The sequence below is a fragment of the Nestor notabilis genome, unplaced genomic scaffold (assembly GCF_000696875.1).
Source record: "Nestor notabilis isolate BGI_N333 unplaced genomic scaffold, ASM69687v1 scaffold2741, whole genome shotgun sequence".
NCBI classification, from domain to species: Eukaryota; Metazoa; Chordata; class Aves; order Psittaciformes; family Psittacidae; genus Nestor; species Nestor notabilis.
In genome coordinates, this window is record NW_009913155.1 from 68817 (window position 1) to 90970 (window position 22154).

At 37.2% G+C, this 22154-nt stretch overlaps 1 protein-coding gene across 1 annotated transcript in view; it reads right to left on the reverse strand.

The window, feature by feature from the left end:
- NCKAP5 (NCK-associated protein 5) overlaps positions 1-19602 on the reverse strand; it is an 86676-nt gene extending 67074 nt beyond the window's left edge. Inside the window, exons 1-2 of the mRNA XM_010022964.1 lie at positions 19590-19602; positions 19271-19449 (exon numbers count right to left, since the gene is read on the reverse strand). Coding sequence (XP_010021266.1) covers positions 19271-19449; positions 19590-19602 — 192 coding nt within the window. The remainder of the gene's footprint in view (positions 1-19270; positions 19450-19589) is intronic.
- Between the last annotated feature and the right edge of the window lie 2552 nt (positions 19603-22154).

A 22154-nucleotide genomic window follows, 5' to 3' on the forward strand; every position in this document is an offset into this window, starting at 1 on the left:
CTAGGGGGACTCTGTGAAGGATGCAAACCATGGAGACTTGTCAAGGCTGCATGAGCAGCCCATCATCCTGCACATCCAAAAGGCTTGGTCAAAGATGGAAAAGAAATAGAAGCTGCAAAAGCCCTTCCATGCTGTGCAGTAGCAGTAACAGCAAGACAGTTCTTTGCAGAGCCCTGAAACATCAGTCACACACAATCTCATGCCCAGCTAATCCCCCGGCTGCTCTCTTGGTACCCAGTGCAGAAATTTATCTGCTAGAGAACAAAGCAGGTACCATTCCTACAGCCTCTGTTATCTGCATGCTGTGCTTCAGGCATCTATTTCAGGAAAACTAGCTTTTTCTTTTTTTTTTTTTTAATTTGGGAGTGATTTCTCAAGATTTCCATATTCATTCAGGAGGCACTACCTGTTGCAGACAGATTATGGAAAATATTTTCAATGATCAATATCCTGTATAAACACATTTTGTCCAATATATTGTTGAACAGATTTAAATGCTACAAGCACTCAGTATCCAAGATACTTTTCATTATACTATTTAATACATCCAAGCCCTGTGTTTTTTAATGTCAGTGATGCCTATCCCCTAGTTACTCAGTGTGCACCTTTTAAAGTGTTATTACTGGAGATACTGTCATGTATTTGTTCAAGATTTAAGCTCCAGGTAAAATGCCTTCCCAAACTCACAGATTTACTGACATAGTACATGTGTTATTCTTAGCAATAATTCCAACTGCATCGTTGAACTACCAGAAAATTCCACTGTTTTCAGAATCAGGACTCACTGATGTTCTGAACAAGTAGTGTACTTGCTCTTTGCAAAGGAATTAAGTACATTCTCCAGTGAAACCAGTCACCTGATTTTTGCTTCCAGAGATATTTTAGCAGAAGTTACTATAGCCAAATCTGTGCATTAGAGATGATGACTGCAGACATGTGAAATGGATGAACATTTATACTTCAACATTTATTTTCCCAGAAGAAAGTATCCTAGAAATATTGCCATAGGAGTTTTACAGCTGTAAAACCATCTTCCCATTTTTCCAGCACAGCATTTTAAATCCTTCATTACTTAAATGGGAATGTATATGCATCTCAATAAGGGAAACTAAATATACCCCTACAGCGTCATCCAATGGAATTTAGTGTGCTGCTGTTATTGCCTGTATCAAACACAAGAGCAGAGATCAGCCCAATTGGAACAGGCAGAAAACAGAAACAATTTTTGGCCAGTGATAAGATGTTGCCTAGCAAAGCAGGCTGTAAATGGCTCAGAATTCTGGGAGTCCCCCCACACTGGCTCAGTGACCAAAAGGGATGGGCTGCACACGGGTCATACTGTTTTCAAATCACTGCCAGTGTTAAACTCTATGACTCTATAAAGCTGTCATAACAAAGGTGAATCAGCAGAATAAAACGATTAACAAAGAAGGAAAATGCATTCTCAAGATGTATAATGTGATTACATTTCCGTATCCAACAACAGATCATCACATTGGGAATATTCCCACACACACATATGCAAATAAACTAACAGACATACAGCCAGCACAATGACTAGCATTAACAAGCAGCATAAGAAAGTTTGAGATCATTAATTAAATATAGTCACGCAGCACTGAAGCAAGTCATCCAATTACAAAAGAAAAATGATAAGAAAATTGTTTTTCTTTCATTTATATTTTTCTTTCCCACTCCATTTTCTAATTAAAAAAATTGGAAAAACTCTATTATTTGTTAAAAACCTCATTAATGATCCATTTAAAATCAAGTAACAGATTGTGCTAACTATGCATCTTGATTCTGATTTCTTCTCAGATATGCAAAACGTACTGTGTCCTTTATGGTTATTTTCAGATGACAGTCACATAACTAGATCAAGGAGTTACTGCTGCCTTGAAAATTGTACAATATTAAAATCACTGTTGATGCTATTATGATGCAATGCAATGAAAGGAGAACAGCACTTCCACAGAAAAGATCACATCAATTTAAATGAATACTTATATATGAAACTGAGGAGTTATGGCTGTAGACCCGAGCCACCTGCCCCATTTTTTGGTGCCCTATATAACAAGGGGAAACTGGGCAGTATTTGTACATGGTAGGGAATGTCTGGGCCTCTCTGAACACAGGAAGCACTGGGCTGCACAACAAAAACCCTTATGGAAGTGAATACAGCATGCCCAGACCAACTTACGTGGAATTTAGCCTGTACTGAGTACTGCTGGGGCAGGCATGGACTAAAACATTCTTAGCATGTTAGCTAGACTGGACCCATGCCTCTACAGAAAGTGAGTGCTGAGAGGTACAGAAGCATGGGCAGAGCAGAAAGGGCCTCTCTGGCTGCCGGTGACCAGTAACAAAAAGTTCCTCCTTCACCTGTGAGACTGATGCAGAAAAAGCTGTGCCTTTTATGGCTCAATGCCAAGACTAACTCCTGAAATCCACATAAAAAATAAAACCAAAGTAATTGATAATTTAGGTGGAAAACTATTGTATCAAGCGCAATAGGAAATACAATTATCTGGCAGGCAGATTACCAATCCATCAAATAGCAGGCCAGTTCCCCTTCCCCCCAGCAGCATCCTTATTAAGGCTTTCCAGGAAGATAAAAGAAGGCTACTACCTACTGGCATGAGGCAATACTACAGAGAGACTCCCCTAACTATTGTGCCTCTTGACTGTATCTGTGCAGAATATCTATCAGTTCCCATCTCCTTTTTGAAACGTCTAATGGTCTGCAGCATCGCTGGAGCAATTTTCACTGAATTATGCCAAACTGTAACGGCTCTCCAATATTGGATGAGTTAATTGCTATTAAATCAATTGGCTTTGCTTTTCTCACATAAGCCAAAGTCTATCATTCACAAGGAAGAAATTCTCACTCAGTTCTAAGGAGGCATTTTAATCCTAGTGCTCTGTGCCAGAGCTGTAAATGTTTGTTTGTTGCATGTGGCCTCCTCCTGTCTTTGCTGTTATCTAGGGCAAGACACACCTCAACAGGCATTCTCTGGACTGCTCTCCTATATGACCTGACCACTGTAATTGGACTGGCAGAGAATACCTTTTCTGCAGCCTTCACACCAGTCATTTTTAATAGTTCTCTGCACAAAGAAGATTCCCCTCAAGCCCACAGTCAGCAACGCCACCGCTCCAATTCCACCCCTGTTGTACCAACTGAGTTATGTCTTAGTAACTCTACCAAAACCATGCAAAATAATATGCCACACAAGAAGAGTGCTGATATGGTCATCTCTTTGCAGGTGTGACAGAGGCTCATGAAAGAAAAAAGCTCTTTCTAGCTGACGTTTTTTTCTCAATCATCTGACCTGTCTCACTTTTCTGTTCCCTTGTTCATCTTTAACTCCATCAGAAGCACAGTGCAGCTATGAATTAATCTCATCTAGGATGAGCTTTAGTTTCAAAGGTCTTACAGAAACAGTACTCTACACTACATTTCCATTACACCATGGAAGATAGCAGCCTAAAAAAGAAAAAAAATATGATTAGGTATGCTATTTAGGTAGTATTAGTTTATACAGAAATACAATCTTTCATGAAACTAAATCTTGATTTTTTTAGTCCTTAGATACATTGCAGAGGGATGTTTAGCTGGAGGTGACAGAACAACCTTCACCGATTCCGTTAGAATCTACCTAGATTAAGAACATGCACTATTCAAAGTACGAAGAGTGAACTTCTCATACACTAAATACTCTGAAATAAGGAGAAAGTTAAGCATTTTTAAGAGAAAAATATTTTTTGCATGCCTGCACAGAAGTAAACAGTTACTGTGAATTTTTTTGGTGCCAGTTCTGGGAATAAAATATGGCCTTACAGGTTTCATAGGAACATCATAATAGATGTATGTCTCTCTTAAGCAAATAAGGAAACAACTGTCGGTCTGGGGAAGGGGGAAGAGGGGAGAAGTTCAGCATTTTCAAAGGAAGAAACACTAAGTTAAGACACTAATTTTTCTTGTTCTCAGCATTTGGGTAACATTCTGAGTCCATGTTCAGGTTCCACTGTAGTAACAGGATAGCTCAACAATTTTTCTGGATTTATATCTTTTGTTTATAAAATGTTACATGTTTGCAGGTTTGACTATCTGAGATTATTCTGCAATGAATATTTAGACTTGTGTTTTCACTTGTACATAGAACAACCGTGACCAATCAACCTGTACTTGTGCATTTCCTTAAGCACCAAAATACTGCATCAAGCAGCCAGGGAAAAGAAAATGGCAAAGTATCAGCGAAGCATGGGAATAAACAGAGGTTCATTACAGCTCTCATCTTATTCTGTTGCTTCAGAACATCCCCTAGAAAAAGTGAATAAAGCTCTGCAGTATGGGTAACAGGACTTGGTCAGAAGATACATCTAGGAGAACACGCAATGTGCAGTCTACTTGTCAGGTAACTCCTTTCTCCAACTGTTGGAGCTAAAATCGGAGTGAGGAACTAACAGCCTTAGACCACTTAAAATACACCTTCCTTACCCAAAATCAATATGTGCTCCTCATTTCTTAGACCTCTAGAAGCTATTAATATACCTCTGTGCAGGCAAGAACATCTAACTTCTGATTGTAAGGCTAAAGCATCACACTACACTATTTTTTTTTCTACTTCTCTGTTGCTACAGACACCATTTCCAACAGACCAAGCGGTTAACAAAGATACTTGATATTTGGCAAAAGTATATAACATGAAGTGTCATACAGCTCTGGAACAGACAAAACAACTCAGAAGTTTTATATGCCTCTGTATGTAGTACCAACATGCATGTTGCCTTTCATATTTATATCTGGTTATACCTTAAGGTTTGTCTGACAGGTTAACTAAAATTAGTTTGTGCTGTATGTTGCTGCTAGGGTTCTCAACAGCTGTATCACAAGAGATTTACCACTACAGCTGGTTGTATTTATTTTTGGTGGAAGGAGGTGGTTAATACACAGCAAGTGAACCCCAGGATAACTCTTAAAGTGGTATGAGCAAGCACTTGGAGACTGTTATTTATCGGTCTTACCCACAGCTGTGTCAAACATAGGAAACAATCACAAACATGCAGTATTCCTCAGTGGTAACAGGAGGAAGAGTTATACATAAAATGAATATTAAGGGATTAACTGTAGAACACATTTCAGTGAGCTAAATCAGTTCTTAGTACAAAAAAAGAAAGTTTCCATCTATTCGAGGAATTTTCAGTTGAGTGGATTTTGATTTTCCATTAATCTAATAAAAATACTTCCATGAAACTTCCAATTTGATATTTTCCATTTGTTTTTGTTGGTTTTCCATCCTACTACACTGACTTCATTAAAAAAACTAGAAGCCTGGTGATACAGAAGATGCTAGACTTCAAATTCAAACCCAGTATTAATAGTGGTTTGTCAAGTTTTACTGGTAAATCCTCCAGGTGAGTTTCCTGAGACTTAACTGACAACACCCAAGACAAAGTACAAGTGTATGATATTACAAACATTTGTATGGAAGATTAGGGTGCAAAAAATACATCAGAAAATCCTGTTATCAAGGCAAATCCAGCACAAAAAGTAGAACAAAGGTTTCATTCACATCTGCCTCAGATTTTCCAGGCTTGCTGCCCTCCATTATTATCAAGCCATCCAGAGATGGCAAAAAAACAGTTAATTAGATTCCAGAGTAACTCACAAGGTTAGAAACTTAAATCCTAGGGTATAAACTGGGAGGTATTAAGCAGATATTTGATGCATAAACATAAATAACATAATCTCTCTGTACTCTTCAGAGAGTTGGCAACATTAACGTAAGACTAAAATTATGCCTGTTCCAAATCTCTTCGTTTGATTAATTTTTATAAACTGCTTTAAATTAAAGTTACACTGAAAGACACAAAGTAATATTCTCTGATCCTACTTTTCATTTTATAACTCTATCAGTGTTTTCAAGCTCTGAGACTCCAAAGTGCTAGTTCTCATTTTAATAACACTACCGTAGGAGTCTGTAAATATTGCAGTAATAATAAAACGAGCTAATTTAATTTCTTAGGAAAATGTCTGTATAAAGTTCCCTGTGGTTTGTAATTACTGTAAAGTCAACAGTTTACATCAATGATCCGGTAATCAGCTAGTCAGAATGTAAATAATTAATGAAATAAATGTTTTCAGTGATCTTGCTCATGGAAGACTCCTTGGAGTATGGTAAAACAGCAGTTTGATGAGAACAGTATTGCAGATGAGTTAAGCCTTTTCTTAAGTACATATTTGTAGTTTGTTTCTTATTAATTTGGTTCAAACCAGTAAATGCTTTTAGTATATACCTTTCTGTTGATCTAATACTAATTAATATGCTAATTCCACTTTGCTAAACGAGTGCCAATATCATGCAGGTGCTAGGAAGTATTGGGAACACCAGAGAGTGTATTCACAAACATTTCAGCATTGTCAGAATCAGTTTAGGAAACAACTTTATACTGAACTCCTGTAATAAGGAAGAACTATACCACTAATCTTTTAAGGCATGCCCTACACCTGCTGTCTATGCAGTAAAAAGGTAGGCTGTTTTTTATTATTTCACTGTTTTAAGAAATGCTTTAACATGAAAACACAGATGAAAAGTACTGATGTTTCAGTCTCACTTATACAACAGGCATTGCATTATCAATTATTATCTGCTTAAATACTACTCACTAATTTCAACATGCTGCTAAATTGCTGATGCTATGAGAGTCAGTGATAATCCTAGTAGCACAACACAATTTTGGTCTGTCTTTGTGATTCCTGCAGTTTAAAATTCATTTTCACATTCACTTTCTGACTATGCCCCAAAATCATCTAAAGGAATTAGGCAGAACTCAGTACGATCTTGTTATTGACATTTATGTTGATCGATGTTGGCTCTTACAGAATTGGAATCTACAGATCAATTCCCTTATTAGATTCGTTCTCAGTGCTGCCATGATCATTTTATCACAGAAGCTGCTGCCATCAAATGCTGCTTTATCACTTTATAATGGGATAAACTGAAGCTTTCCTCTAGCATATACTTGGAAATGAAAATTGTCTTGAGATCTAAACATCTTTCACAGATTTCCAAAATATCCTTATTAACTGCATATGTCTATTTTTAAAGCTATTTCAAACTCAATTTACCTAAACAGTAATAATTCTGTCCCACAACTAAATTCCAGTTCTCAGGGTGGTTAAAAAAAAAAAGAACGGCTAACACTGGAGACTGCCTTGGATCTGCTAATTACTTTCTTCCTGCACAGTCTGTGAGTCAGATGACAGAAAAAAAATGAGACTAAGAATGAAGAAACACAAGAAATAAAATGGTCTCAGGAATGGTAAATAGTATTATATGAATGCAGAAATGCATGTGCAAACACTCAACAAGCACAAAGAACAAATACGTATACAACGGTTGTTGCAAGTACTTTGTCTGGTTTTGAAAATATGCAGGGCTGTGGCATTTTTTAAGAGTGGTGTTACAGCTCCTATTGAGAAAGGAGTTCATCACATAAATTTAAATCTCCGATAAAATAAATTAGCTTTTTTATTGCCAGGTTGAACTACGGGGCTATGATTGTTATGTATTGCTACAATATAAGTCTTAATGGCATTTTAGCCCTGTGGTGGTCAAACAGAAACCATTTCAAACCTTCTAAAGGCTATTAAAACATGTGCAGATGTCTGGAAAATTAATACTATTATCTAATTTTAACCTTTTGCCTGTAGGAGGAAAAGGAGAGAGAAAGCTCAGGGAAGATGTTTTAGATCAATACATGGCAACCGAGAAGGGTAAGCACTGTTTCACATGGAATTTCATTGGCTGTGAACAGGTGATTCAAGTGAACAGATTCATCCTTATTTGGATTTCACTGACATAATTCATTTACTCAGAAGAATAATTTAAGAAAGATGAGCATCATTTTTACAGTCCTTCCTCACTGCTGTTTCCCAAGGTCCAGCAAGCTAGATATGGGAAAGGTTCATTCATTTAAATGACAAGAGCAGGAATTTGTCAAGGTTAATGTTGAATAAGCCATATTTTCCTTCCCACAGTATTATGCATTTAAAGGGCATTATCATCCCTTCACCTTCTTTTTTTTTTTTTTTTCTTTAATATTGTTGAAATATCAGATGGACTGAAAGGAGTTCAAAAGTAGAAGGATTTAAAGAAATACGTTTATCATTAGTTTAAGGCTTTTCTCTCCAACTCTAATGCATTGTTTTTCACTCTAACAGAATAATTTCAAATAAGGAATGACTTTTTAAGAAGGTTTTCTTTAATACCTGGAACACGGTACTTTATTCTACCCTTTTTTCCCCAAAGCACTTACTTGAGGTATTGTTTAGGAAGAATAAGTAAGCAGATTCCCAGCTGGTAAGAATTATTGGCTTTACTTGTACTGAAAATGAAAGAATTTCTGCCAGGTCAGGAACTGTACCATAGGCTTCCCGAATTTTTGCTGCTTTTCAGAAATAAAGCTTCCAGAGAGTCACAGTGTACATATGTTGTGGTACTTCATTCTTAAAAGTCTCAAATGTGACCACAAGATTTGGAAATGGCAGTTCAAGTTCTGCAACATTTATTCTGGTAGAGAAAAATCACAAGGCTTGTGTGCAGGCCAGAGTATGACCCTGTAGACTTGACAAACTGAACTAGCACCTTGAATCCTACTGTCAGCCTTCTGTAATTCCGCTGACCTATTTTGGAGTGAGAAACCACAGAAAGATCTTGCAATCAGGCTGGCCATGCAAGTACAGCTGGAACACAGGTGAGGTGGGAGAACCAGTGCTGGTGCCAATGAGAAGGATGTGCCATACTGGGTGATACGAAGATACAGACCTGCACTGCCCATGTTCATCTGCACCTTGCTCCTACTGCTGTAGTCAGGCAGAAAATGCCAGGAAATCAAAAACGAGAAATGCCAGTCATTGCTCCTGGGCCAAACTGCGCTCTTGCAAGGGAATATACAGTGTGTCTAAGCAGCATTTAGAACCTGGACTGTTCTTGGGAGTGCTAGGCCCTGGCAAACAGTGACATTGAAGAGAGTCTGCTCCTCCACCCTGCAGCCAGTACCAGAGGCAGTCTGCCCCCAGGCTCAAAGCAGTTGTGAGCTTTACCTCTAGCACAGATGGGTGATAGCTGCTGCAAACCCTTTCGGCAGCTGTCTGTGCTCAGAAGAAGCTGTGACAATGTTTGATCAGGAATCTGTGCCCTTGCTAATTGATCGTTTTTTCATGGCAGATAAAAACAGGGCTTAGGAGGTATTACGTAGGAATTTGAAAAGGGGTCAGCTCCCATTTTGGCACTCAATAAGTAGTTGCATTTTTAGAACACCTGAAAGTCTGGTCCCATGTACATGAAGGACCAAAAGACCTAAATTAAAGGTGAATTCCACTTGTTATTCTGTCATGAATTGGTGAAGACCTGAGAGTCCCCATATTTCTAACTATTGTCAAGACTTCCTCAGGACCATTTAAGGGAATAAATTTAAGTGAGCCTCTAAAATACAGTGCTAATCTCTGATTCATGTTCACACATGCAATATCTATAATCCATAGTAATTGTGCCTAGACCTGTGCCTGTAGCTACTGTACAGGAAAAAGCATACAAGGCTTGTTTAGAGAAAAAAAATGGAGTTAATAGTAAGTAATGGAAACTTAAAAAAATAAGTGATTGAGCATTTCTGCTTTTAAGATATGACTGAATATAAAAAATAAGGATCAAACCACTGTAAAATTAAGTAGTTCATCTCTGAAACTGTGTATCAGGAAGATGAACTGAAGAGTGGGCGTATATTTGAGAATTTTAAAGCACTGATATTAATTCAAGATGCTATTACTTTGGCAGTCTGGTTTCCTTACTTCTAATGCAGTAAGATGGAGTTTAATTCATAACGTTGAAGATGCCCTTGTAATGCACACAGGACACAGACAAATCACTGCTCCTCCCTGCACCCCAGACATTGGATAGTGAGTAATGAAACACAGCTTGCTCTTGTCCAGAGGAAGAAATGAGCACGAATGCAATCTAAAAATGCTAAAAATACAAAAAGACTCAAGTCTGTCAATATCACATTGTTAAAGATTTAACGACAAAGGAAACTTTTCCTTTTAGCTTGTCCTTATCAAGAGATATACCCAGATGGTAATTCAAGAGTTAAGGCACTAATGGACTCTTCAGTTTCACTGAGCACCTACGTGCTGATTTTATCTTGCAATACAGTATTTCACATTCTCAGCGAAGTCAACAGAGATCTAGTCAATAGTGTCACGGCCTTTGGATGAGGATTTGAATCTTACCAGTATCCAAACCATCATTAAAGAAGATAGGTCATTTGGGAAACAAAGGAGAGCATTAGTAAAATTCAATACTAAAAGATGGGGTCGGTTCAGTAGGTGTTTTATGATTCATTATGAATAACATTCTATTCTAATTACACCCCCCTTCTTCTTCGTGCAGTATCCATACGAGTATACAAAATCTAAAGTGTATCACAGGAAAATGAATTTTTTCATAACAGAAAATACCTAATGAGTAATCTTAAGTGCTAAAACCCACTTAGCATAATGTTAGTTTGATTGATTTGATGGAATGTGTAATTTAAAATTACTAGCAAATTACACTGATGTGATATAATCTGAACAGCTTAAATGTTACCAAGCAGAGTACTTATTGGCACACCTATTTTAAGTAAAAGAGCCATTAATTCCATACTGCTTCATGTCTGAAGTGCCACTAAAACAACAGTATAACCCACAGTTATAAAGTAAAACGTAAACGAAGTCTGGTATGTATCAAGTGCAGTAGAAGACGAAATTGATCCTTTATCCATTTTTGTTTCATATACATACTTTTGCATGGTTATCTTTCACTTAAGTTTCAAAGTCTTAAGAAAACAAAAATTAACTATATACTTAGCTCCATTAGTACAGTAAGAAAATGAAATATCTGTAATAATCATGGTTATACTTCTACACTGCTTTAGAATTTCAACAGATTCCCACTTCACCACGAGAAGCAGCCCTCTAAATCTTTGAATCATTCAATTATATGCATTTTTTGTATTTCATTTGGGAGTTACAGAGTGTGAAATATGCATCATGATTAGAAAACAATTATCTAGCACACCTGTGGCCTGTGCATATTATATTTAAGCAGGGCATGCAGTGGCTACTATTTTATTCCACTGTGAAATCCAAAATGGGAAGGCTTTAAAAGTTGACCTGATGAGATGAACTTGTCATTTTATATGCAGCACATGGCTTGTACTTACCACATCACATACTGTGATAATATTAGAACAAATCCATGCTAATTTTCACTATCAGAATGTCAGTGAGAGTGATCTTTCTATTTAGAAAGGAAACCTGAATGAATGACCCTTAATGTGCCATGGTATGGAATACCCCTTTGGCTAGTTTGGGTCAGGTGTTCTGTCTCTACTTCCTCCTGGCTTCCCATGCCCCTTTTCAGTGGCAAAGCATGAGACTGAAAAATGCTTGATTGGGGTAAGCATCTCTTAGCAACAACTAAAAACATTAATGTGTTATCAGCATTGTTCTCAGACTAAAGTCAAAAACATAGCACTGCACCAGCTACTAAGAAGAAAAATAACTGTTACAGCTGAACCCAGGACGCTTAAATACACCAAATATATATATATCTATAAAAAAAGTTTAAACTTCAAACCTAGAAACATACCAGACAAAAGAAAATGGATCTGTTGGTCACATAAAACATAAACAGAGTAGGCTGAATCAGCATCCAATGGGTTAAGCATTGTTATAGGTTAAATTTAACTTCATGGAATACAAAAGTGTCTCTTTTTAACACTTACTGTAAGTTTGAAGCACAAGGCAATTTGCAAAGCAATATAGCAATACTATTTAGTATTGTGGAACTCCTTCCCTTTTTCTTCCATTTATTCTGATACTGAATGTACACAATAATATGAAAAACCATGAAAAACATTCTTGTATTTAATGACTCTGCCCACATACTTGCTTAGGGTTTCAAATATCATATTGGATTCCTGCCATCATGTGTATCATCACTGAAAATAAAAATCTATGCATAAAATAAAGAGAAATCTACTGTTCATCCAGTGTCAGTTGCATATTTTTCTTTGTCTAAAAAACAGGCAGTAAAATCTTACTTTTGTTGTTAAGGCCTGTCACATCAGTATAGCCCCAAGGTTTTTTTGACACAAGCTTACTCTGAAAAACTGTCTTTGCTCTTCAGAAAAAATGCCTACATATTTCTTCAAAACTTAAAGAAAAAACCACAACCAAAAAACCACCCTGCTGTCCTCAGTCAAAATGATTCATAAATGCTTCACCAAAGATCACTTGTGGCTTTCCTAAAGATTATTTGCTCATTTGATTTGCTGGTTTTGGTATCGCTTTAGCAATATACCATGGAGATAATAGAAAAAGCTCATTTAAAATTTGCTATCTAAAAATTATATATTTAAATTGTATCACAAAATGTTCAAGGCCAGGCTGGATGGGGCTTTGAGCAACCTGGTCTAATGGGAGATGTCCCTGTCCATGTCAGGGGTGTTGGAACTAAATGATCTCTACGGTCCCTTCTAACCCAAACCGTTCTACAATTCTATGATTCTGATATGGAAAGCCTTTCAGTGCTCTTCTTGGGAACCTCTCAAGACTAGCTGAAGTACTTGAACATTAGAAATTCTAGCAGTTGGGGGTAATTTTCTCTTACAAGCATTATCATTCTCATCAGAACTATATTTCTAGTGAGCTTTAGTTAATGTTTTCTTTTTATTTGAGAGCAAATTGGTAAGAGTTTAGGTACTGAAATAAGGGACAACAGTCTGACAAGAAAGGAAATCAACAAAACACAAATTGTAGATGGAGACCTAACAGGTCTGTTGATCTAACTCCCTCATAATAAAATACCATTCTTCACTGAACCTCTAGCTGTTCTAGCTGTTCTTTGTTTTTCTTTAGCTTTAAATGTTGTGAAGGATACTGCCCTACCTCTCCTCTCATACATCACACCACGGTCTAGAACAAAATTTTTTGTGACATTGCTTTGTCAGCCTGAATTAGATTTAGATACAGCAAATCATTTTAGCAAATGTTTTACTTTAAGAATGAAAGTTTTACAGTTTCCTTAGTGAGAAAAGAGCATGCCTGGATTCTCCTGTGTTACAGAACAGTGTCATTCAGGGACAAGAAAAGCCATCTCAGCTATTTCACTCAAGGGATCTCACGAAGCTTCTTGGACACCTACACACCACGGCTGTGGTTTACACATGAGTGTAAGTCCCTGTGACTAGAGACGGCCTGTAGAAAGCCACTGTGGCAGATGATATCCAATGATTCTCAGTGCTCTCTTAAACATCCACCTATCTCAGATCCTCCTTCCAGAGCTAGCTGGGTATCAAATATCCATCCTAATTCCTTCAAGTATTATGTTGCTGCTGTTCATTCAGAACTAGAAGTCATATGGCTTAGGGAAGTTTGATGAAGTTTCTTTGGAGAGGGGATGTCTCCTTTCCTTCTCTCATCACTGACTTAGGTCACCCATTCATCTAACCAGTAGGCTTTCACAATACTTGAATTCTGTATTGTTTCCTCAGTATGTAATTGGACCTGCAAACACAGCAATTAAGAAATATGATTTATAATGTATTATTACATGTTGATGACATAAACTGAGATGAAATACAGAGATTCAAAGATTTGTATTTCTGTCTTCTCAGATATTATTGGTGAATGAGGACAACAGAAATAGAAAGCAGGTACCAGTTTACTGAGATAATGTAAGACTGAAAATAATGACATCAGCATTGTCTCATGAAGAAATGTTCCTTTAATTTGTTCTTGTAAGTCTCAGAATCTTTGAGTGTTCCTTACCAGGTCACTACCTAGTAAGGACCAGGAGACACACAAAAGTATTCTTATAATTTCATACTGCTACAAGACTGGATGCTCTTTCTTGGGACAGGATCTTCATGACAGTAATTGTGCACCTTTGGTAACCTTGAGCTCGAGAAAGCACTGCAGCAGGGCTATGGCCTGAAATATTTTGAGAACTGCAAATGGTGTAAAAACCACCACCACCACTACTAAGCACTTCTTAGTAGGTGCTCTACTGGCAATGTGATTCTTGGATAAAGTTTAATGTGCTAGTTTAAATTTAATATATGTCAAACCTGCTTTAGATTTATGTGATTACCTTTTTGTCTGTTGATACAGTCCTTGAGATTGCAGTAGCTTTTTAAGAAGTTTTCCACTACTGCTGAAACAATTAGCAGATCTGAGATTAATTTCTCCTTCAAGGCACCAGTCCTGATTCCTGAGAAAGTAAATATCCCTACAGATACTGCCACACCTCATTTATATGTTTACTGAGAAGGAAAGGACAGAGTTTTTTCTGAAACTGGAACTTTTCAGAAGCTCTGCAGATGAGAGTACCCTGACAATCTGATGGATACAAAAGAACAAACGTGAAGTAAGAAAATAAGCAGGTCAACTGCAGGAGTTTCAAAACTTCAAATACAATTTGCTGATCTTGGTCTCAAGTCTGCCAGGTCTCTGAAGAGCCTGGAGGCACAAGGCAGGAGTAGTAGCTGGCTTCTGTGAGATGGGATTTATATTGCTGCTTGGTGTATAATGATCCAGTTATTGAAATATACTTTGGACTGCTGACAAACTGTTTTGTAATACTGTGTGAAGATCTTTAGCTTTAATTTCAAACCCTCAAATACATACTTTCTGCAATACTTAAATATTTCATCTATCTAATTGCTGTAAACGCAACTTCACTTTTAACCTCTGCATTCAGACATCATCATGCCTAATGATGTCTGAACCAGAGGTCAGACTCTGAGGCCAGATATTCCATCTCCTTCTGTCAGGGGTGAGGGCAATTAATTGCCTTCTTTTTCTTCCCATATATAATAATGTTGCTGGTGCAATTTACCCTTCCTGCTAAGTTGTACAATGATTTCCATCTAAGTATATACAGCTACATTCTATCTCGTATGTCAGGACATGGTTGTCAGGTTATTAAACGAGCTAATATCAATGCAGTCATAACAAAGTATTATTTAAATTGACCTGAGAATTCAGTGGTTTGTGCTGTAGCGTTCTAGACAAAATTTTAGACATAAAATTAAACAATGTGGATGGTCCATGAGTACTAAATGAAACTAATCCAGCCAGAGAAACACACGACAAAATAGATGCTTGAAGAGTCAGTCCTCCCTGCTTTGTTCTAGGGTTGATAAAGTAGAATTTTTATGATGGAAATAAAACGGCAATGAACATATAGTTTAGGATCAGAGATATTGTAAATCTTATGACCAGAAATATTATTTTATACTTTCTCAACTATGAAAATTTTATTACTTAGTTAATCAAATAAATCAACTCAATAAATGTTGCTACTTGCCACTTTTTAACACCTTTCACTGATGGTTCCCCACATGCTTTATAAAAAGTCTGTGACAACTTTCTGAGTGAAAAGTGAAAGCCAGACATCATCCATGGGAACAATTCAGCTAACAAACATGTTGAACTTATGGAAACAGAGATGCATAATATAAACAAATTACGGCGATATCTATCAGAAGGTAAACCCTGCCCCCTGTTACCCTCAGTAACTTTATACAAGTCATTACTGTTGTAATAGGAGGGAGGATATGTAACGTCAGAATCAGGTTCAATGTCATCAGTTATATTTTCAAGTATGGGTAAAAAGAGGGCTAACTAAGAGAGAAAGATCTGTGAAAAGACCTGTGTCTCAAGACTGAGCAGTCTATACCAAATAACAAAACAAGTCTGCAAGATGCCAGAGCTAAGAAATAGAAGAACACTGCAATTTGGTGATTTCAGTAAAGTTTCTCTGAAGAAAACAGTACATCATTTAGAAAAAATGAGGCAAAGACAAAAATATAGTGATATTGACATTTACATTTAAAAATAATTCATAGCTGCTGTACATGGGCAAAGCAGAAGTGCTAAGTTACATTTGAGACTTCTTACACCTACTCCTGTATCTTCTCTTTGGATTTTCTTATCCCTTCAGCAACCGTCTGTATATCACCTCCGCAGATTTCTCTCTTCACTTCCAATCAGTTTTGCTATACTCAATTTTAAATCTCAGTCTGTCTATTATTCCCAACTATTTCTCCAACTTGCAGATGAAATACAAGGTGGCTCACCAAAATGGAGCTCCTGGTTTTCTTTCACAAACCCCTCTTGCTATGACAGGCAGAATTTAATCAGTTTTTAGCAACCACATTGGAAAATGAAGGCTGCTTGGACAGAAGCTACTCTTCTGTACTAGCTTTTAACTAAGACTTATTACTCTTCCTCAGATGTTGCTGAGACAGAAACACTTTTCCTAGGCTTCAATATTTTAAGAAAGCTGCTTCAGAGAGAAGCTTGCCTGAATTAATTTTTTTTTTTTATTTTTTTAAAAAGAGGTGATCAGGCTCCTCCTTATTTATCTACCCTAATACTGGCTCTGTAAATCACACACTTCAGCTAGAAAGAATGTCCTCAGAAAGTTAGGGTAGCTCTTAAAGTCATCCACAATATAAAAGAGGTGACAAAAAAGACCAAGTTATCTCTTCCTTCTCCTTATATTTTGCAGAGATTGCATTACTTAATCTTTATGACAGAAGTGACATATCCTCTGTTTCACCTCCTATAAGCAGGAAGCACACTAAAATTTCTAGTAGCAAAGAACTTACATAGAATCATAGAATCACAGAATGGTTTGGGTTGGAAAGGACCTTAAGATCATCTAGTTCCAACCCCCCCCTTGCCATGGGCAGGGACACCTCCCTCACACTAGACTATGCCGCCCAAGGCTCTGTCCAGCCTGGCCTTGGACACTGCCGGGGATGGAGCATTTACCACTTCTTTGCGGAACCAGTTCCAGTGCCTCAGCACCCTCACAGTGAAGAACTTCTTCCCTATATCTAACCATGGCAATCTAAGTAATCACATGTCTAAAGAAAACACACATATTTCATTTAAAACATTATCAGGCCCTTTGATTTTGTAAGTACTTAAACTTCTTGTAAATGCATGAATATGTAATACTTTTAATAATATTTTTACAGCAGCAGTCATGAAAACCTTACTACATGTGTTTTCTTTGGTTTTGTTTCTGTTTTTTAAATTGGTAGTAATCAGTTTTTATTTTGAATTGTGTGAGAAACATGAGTTAAAACAAAACAATGCAATTGGTCTGGTACACAGGCCATTACCTGCAGTCAAATTCAAAACACTGGAATCAAGTTTTTCATTGAAAAAAATGTGAATAATTTGATTCCTAAGAAGACACATGAATCATATATGATTTGCTCGAAATCAAATATACAAAAAAATACAAGTCTTCTAATGTCAATTACAGAGCAATTTGATGGTAACAGACAACCAAATCACAGGGTTGATACGCAGAAAAAGTAACCGGTATTATTATTTGGTTTTTAGCTTGTACGCTCTTCTACAGCATTCTTCAAAACCTGTAGTTGTTTGTACTGAGTGTGAATACTCCTTGGATGAGATCAGCATTAAATAAAATTGAACTGTATTGTATCAGACGGTACCAGAAAGGTGAAATTAACACCATGTGTCATGCCTGTCCCCCCTCCCAGTTAGCAGCATTTGCCCATTCACTTTGATTAGGGTCATCCTTTAACAGGAATGTCCTTAACCACATATTTAGTACTCTTCTGTAGAGCGACAGATTAAAACAAATATTTAACAATTGCTCTAAATCTGGTATGTAGGCATTTCCAAGAAGACGTAATACAAATTGTGCTTCAAATCTACGCAGGCACACAACGGTATTTACTTAATTTCAGCCCTAAGGAAACACCCTTCTTCAGATTTCACATCTCAGACTGCAAGATCACAGACTATACACTATTTATTCAAGTCTGGAGTACAGTTAGAGGATAAACAACATTCTCACAAATTTACCATGGTTTTCTGTTTGCCTGTTTTTTGTTGATTTGGGGTTTTGTCTGGGTTTTTTTATTGGTTTTTTTCTGTTTGTTTTGTTTAGTTTTTTAAAATTACATATGAAGTGTTTTAACAGCTAGGGCAAGGGAGAAACAATTAGAAGACAGAAGGTCCTGATCTAGCAATACCCAAATCAACACAAAATCAAGAGACAGAACAAGAACCTGAGGATAACAAAGGACCCAGATCTCTGTGATGGTGACCTGGCCTCACCCTGCCCAAGCTTTAGTTCTGCAGCATCTAAGTATAGCTGTTTGCCACCACTAGGGATTCCCTTGCCTTTAAGCACCAGTTGGTGAGCAGACCATGTTTCCTCAATAAACAGCATGAGCTGATGAGAGTTAACAGCCTTCAGCTGTTGAGCAACAGTGCAAGGGCCAAATTTTATCTTGAGATACACATGCACAGCATCAGAGAATTTAAGTAAGATACACATGAATATTTAACACCACTTATCTAGCTGACTCCTCCAAAATGAGTGTTTTGTTTGTTTTGGTTTGGGTTTTTTTAATAAGCAATAACAGAGATTGCTAAACCCAGAATTTGCCATATTGCTAGAAACCTGCAAAGTTTTAATTAGTCCTCATTTACTTTTCTAGCTCACGGTCAGGTTTGTTGGAACTTCTGCAAAGCAATTCTACTTCTAGAAAATGATTACAAAGCAATGGATGCATCCACAATAATGGACTTTGGAAATGAAAAGAGATACTGAAACATCTTTTACTATTCCAGAATGGCAAAGGAGTGGGAGATGGGTCAACTGGTTTCTCAGCTATACCCTTCCATAAAACATTGGGAAAAAAAAATCACTCTGGGTCTGTGAAGATGTACTGAAGTCCTTGTAAGTAAGCTGAAACCAGGACAGTAATACATATGGCAAAAGTTAAATAAATGGGCTGTCTTCTCACAGGAAATTACATTGTTCACCATCAAGCTGAATGTTAAGGATTCAGAGCTTCTCCCCTGCAGAGGGATAATGAACCCGTATAATTAAATTTATCATAGTGAAAAAACATCTAAAAAGTAAGTTATTTTGCAGGTGTGCTCGTCTCCACATTTGCATCTAATATATAGTTATAGCTTACTGGTGTACACTTTCCGTTTCAGCAGTATCAGATTATAGATAACAGATATTCTTCTAAAATATTAAATCTATCAACTGCCATTTCCTGCTTACTGACATAACCTTAACAAGAAGAAAAATATTTTATAATTGTAAGAAATACAAAGCTCATAGCTTGCTTTCTGCAAATTGCCATCTCCTACCTGAAGAAGGAGGTCAGAAGCTGGTTTGACTTTCTGCTGGAAAAGCACACTTAATGTTTGATTCTGTTGTTCCAAATCAAAAACTCTCATTTTCAGCTTTATACATTCCTCCCTCAGATCCTGCAGCAGAAGGGAAAATACGATTTTAGAAAGCAGGTAACAGAAGCACTTACAAAGCTCTAAGTAATGTCAGATGCTAAGCAAAAATACAACTTTTAAAGTAGTACAAATCATAAAAATGTCCTACTTCATTTTCTCTGGTTGTTTGATCATCATGTGATAAGATTAAAAAAATCTTGTAATGAGAAACAGTAGTTACCTGACGCATCCATTTGGAGTTTTCTGTTAGTATAAAATGTGACTTTGCTAGCAATGTGTTTCATTTTGAAGCCAATGCAAAGCAGAAAGCAGGAATTAAGATATCAATACTGTAATAAAGCATAAGCTAAAGAATAAAGTGTAAACTATACCAAACCAGGAAGAAGTTCAAAGTGGTACTGTGCCTTCAAGGTACTGTCCTGAAGTCTGATCCCATCCTTGCTTTTTCTTGAATAACCGAGTCAGCACTGCTGGATGGCATATTGTTTATGGTCTGTTTCTTCCCCACTGTACCTTGCCACTGTAGAGTTACACTGTAGGCCACAGTAAGATCATAGAATCATAGAATAGTTAGGGTTGGAAAGGACCTTAAGACCATCTAGTTCCAACCCCCCTGCCATGAGCAGGGACACTTTGCACTAAACCACGCCACCTAAGACTTCATCCAACCTGGCCTTGAACAGCGCCAGGGTTGGAGCATTCACAACTTCCTTGGGCAACCTATTCCAGTGCCTCACCACCCTCACTGTCAAGAACTTCTTCCTTATATCTAATCTAAACTTCCCCTGTTTAAGTTTAAAGCCATTACCCCTTGTCCTACCACTAGAGTCCCTAATGAAGAGTCCCTCCCCAGCATCCTTGAAGGCCCATGTTTATGCACCAGAAACATTTGGCAGTATGATCCTGTCTGAGATTCCAACATGAGGTACAAAAAAAATCTTAGAACAGGCCATTAGAAGCAGAGAATCTCTTAATCTTAAGGCAGAGGACATTACTGTCAAACCTGAAAGATGCAGGTCTTCTAGCATCAACATGACCAAGTCACTGATGGCTTTCAGATACAGCAAATTATCTATCTATCTATCTATCTATCTATCTACGTATCTACCTATCTATCTACCTTCAATGTAAGACGTGCTTTTCCTGGCCAGTTGAAGGAATACACGTTTCTATCAGAAAGAGGATTTTGGAGAGAGGATTTTGGACAATTTGTGCACTTGTCCATTTTGAGGTGTGAGAGCTTCAAAAATCAGGAAAAGCAATCTCCTTAGAAAGATTACATACAAAAGTAAAAAAAGCTGTGGCCATATCTAGATTAAAAAAAATAAAATAAAAATCTCCCAAATACTTTACTATATTCATTTAAATTTAGGACAGTTGCTGCATAGCAGCAATACCATGCCTTTGGTATTGCCTAGCTGGTAATACTTTCCATCATATGAAGGTGGAGAAACAAGCCTCTGAATCCCCATGTGCTGTTCTGTCAATACCACTATCAACATCATGACCTGGCTTTATGAGAAAACAAGTCAGAGGAGGAAATTATAGTCAGATGTAGCTTAAATTCTTGCCTACAGTTGCTCTCGTCTCTGTTGTAACCAGCAAAGAGGTTATAAGAGGTGAACACACTACAAAATAAGATTGAGACTTTCAGAAAATTGTAAACATCTTTTTATGCATATAGTATGTATCAGATGTTATGATGCTACCGGATGAATGCAGTTATGTTCTCTTGATAATTTCTTAATATTTGTTTGAGGTAGCAGTCAAGTGGCTATTCAAGTAAAATTGATTGAGCCTTCCAAAATGACCCCCCCAAAATCTTGAGTTTGATTTTTTGTAAAGCACTAAAGCTTTGATTTCTGTCATTGAGATCTCTTATCTCTGGCCTTGCACAAGGCAATCTCTATTAGAAAACTGCAAGCAGCAAGACCCAGCATTATCTCCCTTTCACAAATAATCAGGGAATTTAAAACAGAGCCTTAGCCGTTACAACCATGTTTAACATTTAAACACTACCAAGTGCACTGAAAAGGAAAAATGATTCACAGAAACTAAAAATGTGTAAAAATTTTAAATCATAGCAATGCCGTCTTTGCTCAAAATTTTCCCATCTTGCAGTTTTAAAACCGTAAGACACATGTTTCAAACTTTAGACTTTCTGTAGAAAGTGAAATATAAGATAGTAGATTACCCACCCAGATGCTATAAACTGTGCCAATGGTAATGCCACACATAGCCCAGAGGAGAAATGAGGCACATAAAGCTAGCAGCATTCTGGTAAAATAAAGTCTGAGTTTAGAATCTTGAAGTCCTAAAATTACCAATTAATGCAACTACCAAATGCCTGAAGCATAGAATTGTTCCCCTGTGGGCAAAACAACCAGCTATTTAAGATAGTAATCTCCCAAATATCTAAGGTACTCCTATGGTCTCACTATAGTAATATCCGAGCATCTCTCTATCCTCACTTTTTCTCTTGAGTATGAGATTCACTTTTCTCCAAAATGGGATTCAATGCCCTCATTAGAAGTTCCAGAAATACGCTGCTCTTCCTCTGAAGTTGCTTCTTCTAAGTCTTAATTAACTTCTTTTTTATTTCATTAATGAAAATGAAGAAGAAATAACTTTCATACAGAACCCAGACTAAAAAAGTATTCTCTGGAATATACTCCTGTGGAGGAGGGTAATATGCAAAGAACAGATACACAGCTCACAAAACGAATTCATTAAGTGGAATAACTCAGATTTCAAACTGCTTATCCAGGTCTTACATGGGGGTGGG